The sequence below is a fragment of the Chinchilla lanigera genome, unplaced genomic scaffold (genome assembly GCF_000276665.1).
Source record: "Chinchilla lanigera isolate Chin_1 unplaced genomic scaffold, ChiLan1.0 scaffold00021, whole genome shotgun sequence".
Classification (NCBI taxonomy): Eukaryota; Metazoa; Chordata; class Mammalia; order Rodentia; family Chinchillidae; genus Chinchilla; species Chinchilla lanigera.
Genome location: NW_004955422.1, coordinates 872,300 through 879,597, shown reverse-complemented (window position 1 = coordinate 879,597; position 7,298 = coordinate 872,300). Strand labels below are relative to the sequence as shown.

At 58.8% G+C, this 7,298-nt stretch overlaps 1 protein-coding gene across 1 annotated transcript in view; it reads right to left on the bottom strand.

Annotated features, from left to right (window-relative positions):
- Spi1 (Spi-1 proto-oncogene) overlaps window positions 1-5,863 on the bottom strand; it is a 12,826-nt gene extending 6,963 nt beyond the window's left edge. The window contains exons 1-2 of the mRNA XM_005383976.2: window positions 5,579-5,863; window positions 3,423-3,519 (exon numbers count right to left, since the gene is read on the bottom strand). Of these exons, the coding sequence (XP_005384033.1) occupies window positions 3,423-3,519; window positions 5,579-5,623 (142 nt within the window). The 5' untranslated portion in view covers window positions 5,624-5,863. The remainder of the gene's footprint in view (window positions 1-3,422; window positions 3,520-5,578) is intronic.
- Between the last annotated feature and the right edge of the window lie 1,435 nt (window positions 5,864-7,298).

Below are 7,298 nucleotides of genomic sequence, written 5' to 3'. Positions count from 1 at the left end.
GATGGATGGGTGGATGGATGGGTGGATGGGTGGATGGATGGTAGGTGGATGGATGGGTGGATGGATGGATAAGTGGGTGGGTGGATGGGTAGGGTCACACTTTGAAACACTGCCTCGCCTCATCAATCCCATCACAAATAGGAGAGTTTCGCATACCCATTAGGATGACTACTATTAAAATAAAAATAAGCAGAAGAAAGCAAGTGCTGGTGAAGATGTGAAGTCAGAACCTCTGTGGCCGTGCTGGGATTATAGAAGTGGTGCAGCCACTATAAAAAACAGTGGGGCAGCTCTGCAAAACCTTCACAATAGAATTAACATGAGACCCAGAAATCCACCCCTGAATTTGTATGCAGAAGGGCTGAGACTGGAGTCTTGAAGAGCTGTCCTCTCCCGTATTCAGAGGAGCGTTGGTCACAGAAGCCGAAGGGTGTGAGTAGCCCATGTGTGCACAGGGACGGACGGGTGAGCGGAGGAGGTCCATACCTACAGTGGAATACTACTCAGCCTGAAAAAGGAGGGCGATGCCTACATGTGCTACCACACAGATGCACCTTGAGGAGATGGGGATAAGTGAAATGAACCGGTCATAAAAGGATGGTTCCATTTATGTGAGGAACCTGAAGTGGTCAAATTCATAATGACAGAGAGTAAACGAGGCAGTGGCCAGGCATGCTGGCACATGTCTCTAATCCTAGCACTCTGGGAGGCTGAGGCAGGAAGATCGCCAAGTTTGAACCCAGCTGGGGCAATTTTGTGAGACCCTGTCATAAAATAAACAATAGAAAAAGGCCTGGGAATGGAGCTCAAGGCAAAGGCTTTGGGTTCAATCCCCAGCACAACAGCAACCACAGCAGCAACAAAAAGTAGGGTGATGGTTCAGGGCTGGAGGCTGAAGGGCGTGGGGAGCTGCTCAGTGGGCAGAGCCCGGTTTTGTGACATGATAGGAGTTCAGGGGTGGGAGCTGCACAAGGGCAAGCATGTGTGCATTGCCACACAGCTGGGCTCTTGAAACGGGGAGCTGGTGGCTGCATGTTCCGTGTGTGTTTTCCCGGAGCTGTGAAGCCATAGAGATAGCAGAGCCGGTGAGCCCTGGCTTCCACCTCTTCCTGCTCCTGTCCGCTCTTCCTCATCTCCGCTGCTACAAATTTCTAAGGAAAAAAATGCTTTTCAACCTAGTCTCTGCACACAGCCAAACTGCTGCCCATCAAGTGACGGAGTGGATGGGAGGAAAACTCGAGGGAAAACCTCCTCAGCTGCACACACCCTTTCTTCCGAGCCGCTAATGAAAGGATGACAAACCATGACGTTGGGTGGGCCTTGCTCTGGACTGTTTGTTTGTTTTGCAATCCTCCTGCCTCAGCCTCTCAGAGTGTTTTTAAAGGTTCACCACACACACACACACACACACACGCACACACACACACGCACACACGTGTCATAGCGTGTCACCTCCCCTATCCAAACTCCAGCAGGGCCTGGCTGTGGCTTGGTGGCACAGCGCTTGCCTGTCCTGGGTGAGGTCGCAGGTTCAGTTCCCATCGCAGAAAGCAAAAACGAACAAGGAGAATGTGCCCGAGCCTTGGTGCCTTGGGTGAGCCCCACTGCTGTCCCTGCATCTCCAGCCCCATGCTGGTGGCCCTGTCTCTTCCGTCATGGTCCCTCCTGCCGTGGCCCTGGGTGGCCTCTGAGTCCCATGCGGGTCCCGGGCCCTCAGTCAGACTCCTGCTCAGCCGTCTTCAGGCCCGGACCCCGCAGACACTGCAGTCGCCTTGCTCCGCCCTGCGCCCGCCCCAGCCGCCCCTGCTCCTGCCCTGGGTGCACCGGTGCTGCGCACACTGAGTTTCCCGGTCCTTGTCAGTGCAGCACCGGCCTCACAGACAACGACATGGGGTGGGTATTTTTGTGCTTTTTTTTTTTTTTTTCCGGTACTGGGGATTGAACTCCAGGGCCTTCACACTGAGCTACACCCTAGTCCTTTTTTATTTTTAAATTCTGAGTCAGCATGCATCAGTTGCCCAGACTGGATTTGAACTCATGATCCTCCTGCCTCAGCCTCCCAGAGTGCATGCTCTCAACTTTATGGAGGAGAAAGGGGAGCCCAGAGAGGCTCTGCTCCTCGGCAGAAGAGCACACGGAGCCGGGACTGCTCCCAGGTCCACCTTGCAGCCTTGTCAGTGAGCATAACTACCTGAAAGGGGCCTCAGAAGCCAGGTGTGGTGTTGCACGCCTGTAATGCCTGCCCTCGGGAGGCTGAGGCAGGAGGATTGCTGCAAGTTGGAGGCCCACCTGGGCTACAAAGTGAGCTCAAGGCCAGCCTGAACTGAACTGCATAGCAGAACCCTGTCTCAAAAAGAACAATAAAAAAGTGGCCTCAAAGGACAGGCGGAAGTGGGTCGTCCTTGAGAGTCTTCAGGTAACGCCTTCCAGCAGGAGTTAGGAAGGGCAGTGAAGGTGGAAGCCACAGGGCCAGGAACCCCCAAGTTTGGGGACATTCGTGCTCAGCCCAAAGCCTTAGGTGCCTGGCTTTCCACCAGGGGTCACTCCTATAGCTACACCGGGAGGGCCTGGGTTTGGAGACAGCGGCCCCAGCTGCAGCAACAGCCACCAGGGGGCGCCCTCCTTACACCCAGAGGGCCAGGAGGAAGGTAGGGCTTGGGGTCCAGGGAGCTGAGGGGAAGTTTTCTCTCCATGGTGTCTGGATTCCCATGGAGGGGATGGAGTTCTTCTATACACTCACAAATAAGCTTGAAGAGGATTCTTCTAAAGCCTTTCTAGCTCTGGGATTCTTTTTCTTCTTCTTTTTTGGGTCTCACTGTGTAGTACACTTTGGCCTTGAACTCAACACAATCCTCCTGCCTCAGCCTCCCAACTGCTGGGATTACAGGTGTGTGCCACCATGCCCAGCGCCTAGCATCCACTCTGGGTCCCTATCACAAGTCCTGCCCAAGTCCCTGTCACCTAATCCTTCTCTCCTCAGCCCTGAATTTGCTCTAGGAAAAGCCTAGGCTTTGTAGGACAGTGAGACCCAGGTGGGGGAGGCGTCCCCTGAGCCAGGACCTTCCTACTCCCAGGGAAGGGGCCTCTGCTGTGCTGAGCAAGGGTCCCAGGGACTTCCTCCTAACCCAGTGCTTCCTAACTTGGGGGGGGGGTGCTCCACCGCAGGAGACCCAGCAATGGGCAGAGAGGGCTTGGCTATCGTCACTGGCATCAAGGGGACAAGGCCGGGTGCTGCACCCTCAGTGGTCACTGGCTCTGGTTCACCCCAGCTGGGCCCTGTACAAGCTCCTCAGCTCCAGGCCTGTGTGTCATCTTTGGAAATATCCCCGAGGACAGACCAGGTAGGTGGGGGCAACCTGGCCTGAGTCTGGGACCCCAAAGATGGCCCTGCAGCCCCGCCGTGCCCGGCCGCCCGGACTCACCGCTGTGGCTGTCCCCATCGCTGCTGAGGTACTGGTAGTACTCATGCGGGGGCCGCTGGTACAGGTCGGCGTCGTAGGAAACCAGCTCTTCCGTTGGCTGTGGAAAGAGAGGGCATCAGGGCTGCGCGGGGCTGGGACACAGGAGGACCGGGCCTCACGCTGGCCCGGGCACAGCCCCGCCTGCCTCTCTGCTCCACACGGAGCCACCGCTTCCCCAGGCCCAGGTCCAGCCGACCGCACGCGGTCACATCCCGGCCTGTCGCACACTCACGCCCACAGTCACCACGGCCAGGTATGCACGCCCACGGGTGCACACAGAGGTGTGTGGACTGATGCCTGCGCACGTGGCGTCCCAGCCTCCACCACACCACTGGCACGCAGGCCCCGCAGCGCCCTGTGCCTGGTCTCTCCCCCCGCCCGCGGGCAGGCACAAGGCCACCGCAGTGACCGTCACATGGTCTGGCAGTTTGTACAGAGGTCACCCAGGCAGGCTGTGGGGGCTAAGGGACAGATGAGGGGGCTGTGAGCCCTGCTGTCCTCTGCCAGCTCCTGCCCTGGGGCGTCCCCTCCCCTCCCCCACCTCCCTGCCCCCCACGCAGCTGGGGCCGGGGAGCCTCCAGCCTTCCCAACAGTCCCCGGGCTGCCCCAGCCCCGCAGGGTGTGCATAAGGATTGCACAACAGTCGCTGTGGCCCTCAGGCTTGGCATGGGGGCCAGGGCTGCCCACCCCCGGAGATGCTCAGCGCGGCCCCTGGCCCTGGAGAGAGGAGCTGAGGTTGTGGGGCCAGAAGATCTGCCTCTTGTCCAGCTGCAGTTTAAGACTCAGGGGCCAAGGATCGGAGGCAGCGTGGCCAAACCCCTAGGCCTGTGACTTTCTTTATTTTTTATCTTTTTTTTTTTTTTTTTTTTTTTTTTTTTTTTTTTTTTTTTTTTTTTTTTTTTTTTTTTTTTGTGACAGGGTCTGTCTATGTAGTTCAGGCTGGCCTCGAACGATGTAGCCCAGGCTGGCCTCAAACTCGAAGCAATCATCCTGCCTCAGCCTCCAGAGTGCTGGGGCTACAGCCGTATGCCACCACACCCGACACCTGTGCCTTTCTTGAGGAGTGGACACTGGTGGGGACAAGTCCTATGGTCTCCACCTGCCCACACCTCCTGGTCTCCAGTGGGGCAGGGGTGAGGGTACAGTGGGCATGGTGGGGTGGGCAGGCTGGTCTTGTCTGTGCCAGGGTCAGGTCGAGTGAGGCCGCAGGGGCACAGGCAAGCTGTGGACAGAGGTGCCAGGCCTGGGTGCCACCCTAGGGCCCCTAGGCGGGGTGGGGAGGAGGATGGCAGCTGCCCCTGGGCAGGGAAGGCTGAGCTGGGTGGGCAGGCACTGCCGAGCCCTTCCTGGCACCCCCAAGTGAGGACGCGGGTGGGAGCTGGTGAGGGGTCCTCTCCCAGCGTCCCCAGCCTGACACCTGCCAACACGGCAACTGTCACCAGGGCGGGCAGCAGCGCAGATCGGCCCCACTGGCCGCCCGCTCTTGCCGGGGTCCCCTGGGGCTCCCGTGTCTTCACCAAGACTTGGCCCCTGGCCTCGTCCCACCCTAACTGCAGGCTGATGCCACCCTGGCTCCTACCCAAGCCCAATCTCAGTCACAGCCTGGGCCCAGCCCCTGCCCGCCGCTCCCTGAAGCCTGGCCCCGGCACCGACCCTAACCGCAGCGCCTCTCGTCCGCCCAGCTGGGCCCTGCCCTGCCTCTCGGAGACCCGAAGGCCCCAAGCCTGGACCCTTTGGCCAACGACCACGTCCTCGGTGCCAGGCCCCAGAGAGGGCACTGGGGACCCATCAGGGACCCAGAGTTCCATCAGCCTCCTTCTGTAGGGGCCCCCAAGGCCTGGGCAGAGACTATGCCCTTCCCTGTCCCGGCCCCACACGTCTGCTCCTCTCCCGCCCTGCTGCCCGCCTCACCGCTGCTGGCCCAGCACCCTGCCACCAGCCCGTCTATAAATAATCCCTCAGCCCCGTGGGCCTGGCCCTCAACCCTCAGCCACGCTCCGCTCCGGGAGGCCGCTGCCAGACGCCCCGGAGGAAGCCCAGGCTTCCCACTGATAGCAGCCGGGGACAGCGGTGGGCATCAGGGACGGCTGGGCTGGCGGAGGAGCCGCAGTACTCACAGGGGGGACGAGGGGAAACCCTTCCATCTTGCACGCCTGTAACATCCAGCCGAGCTCTGTGCGGGTCGGGTCCCCTGCCTCCGTGGGGGCCAGAGCGGAGCCCCTCGGGACGGGGTGCCCCGTCGGGGGACTGGACGGTCGGGCCGTGGGGTGGACGCAGGGCTTGGGCCTGCCCCCTGAGCTACAGGAGCCCTCGGGGAGCCCCCTCCCTTGACATTGCAGGGCCAGCGCAAGTTCCTGATTTTATCGAAGGGCCTGCCGCTGGGAGATAGTCCCCTTGGGGTGACATCACCGCCCCAGCCCGTTTGCATAAATCTCTTGCGCTACAGGAAGTCTCTGGCCGGCTGGGGCAGGTGGCGCTCAAAGGGCTGGCCTGGGAGCCATGGGGCCAGGCCCCCTGCCCAAAGGAAGCTGGGGCCAGAGGGGACAGGCCACCTCCGTGTCCGCAGGGCCTATGCGACTGTGCTCAGGCCTACTGAGGCTGCCATACCCCAGCCCAATGACAGCCATGCGGCCAACCGTCATGCTTACGGTCAGAATGGTGGCCCCTTGGGGCCATTACACTCTGTCTTTGTTTTTTTTGGTGGTACTGGGGTTGAACCCAAGGCCTTCACTGTGAGTTACACCCCAGCCCTTTTTTTGTTCTTGTGTATTTTGAATCAGGGACTCAATACTGCAAGTCACTAAGTTGCTTCAAGTTGGTTGAACTTACGGTCCTCCTGCCTCAGCCTCCCACAGTGCTGAGACCACAGCTGTGGGCCACCACATCGGGTGGGGCCTTTACTTTTTTTTGCTTTTTTGGTATCAGGACTCGAACTCAGGACCTTGTGCTTGCCAGGCAGGCACTTGTGCCACTGAGCTACATCCCCAGCCTTGCCTTTACTTTTTGGAGTAAGCCTGGCAGGCTGAAGGCTCTGATCCCAAGACTGCCCGGCTTGGCTCTTCCTGAGGGCCCTGTACTCGACTGCAAGCTTCTGCCGGCACCTCGGCTGGGCTCCAGGGAGGCTGTTTATGTGGGCTCCCCCTGCACCCCAGGAGAGTCCTTCCCCTTACCTTGTCCTTCCCAGCCTCCTGATACCATAGCTGCTTCCAGATCCCAGCCCCAGTCTCTCAGCTTTCCCGGCCCTCGCCAGTGCACGGGTATCTGCGTTCCCAGTTTACAAACCTTTCCTGTATGTCTCTCCATCCACCTATTTTCCTATCCATTTTTCTATCTCATTGCCCACTCATCTATCCACCCATCCACCTAACCGTATGTGCATTTATCTTTTTATTCAACTGTCCCTTTGTTTTCAGCCGGTTCATCCGCTTACCCTTTTTTTCATCTACTTGTTCATGTAGCCACCTGTGTGCGCATACATCAGCCGTGCCGTCTGCTACCAATCCATGGGTGAGCCCGCTCTTCCATCAGTTTATCCATCTGCCCATCTGGGCACCCACTGGTTCATCCATCTCTAGGTCTATTCACTCATTCATCAATGTATCCATCCATCCACCCATCCACACGTCCATCCACTGATCCATCCACACATCCGTCCACCAGTCCCTCCGCCCCTCTCCCTATCCATCCATCACCCACTCATACATGTATCCACCCACCCATCGACCCATCCACATATCTACCCACCCACATATTCACACATCCACACATCTTCCCATCTGTCTATCCATCCATCCATCCATCCATCCACCCATCCATCCACTCATCCACCCACTCATC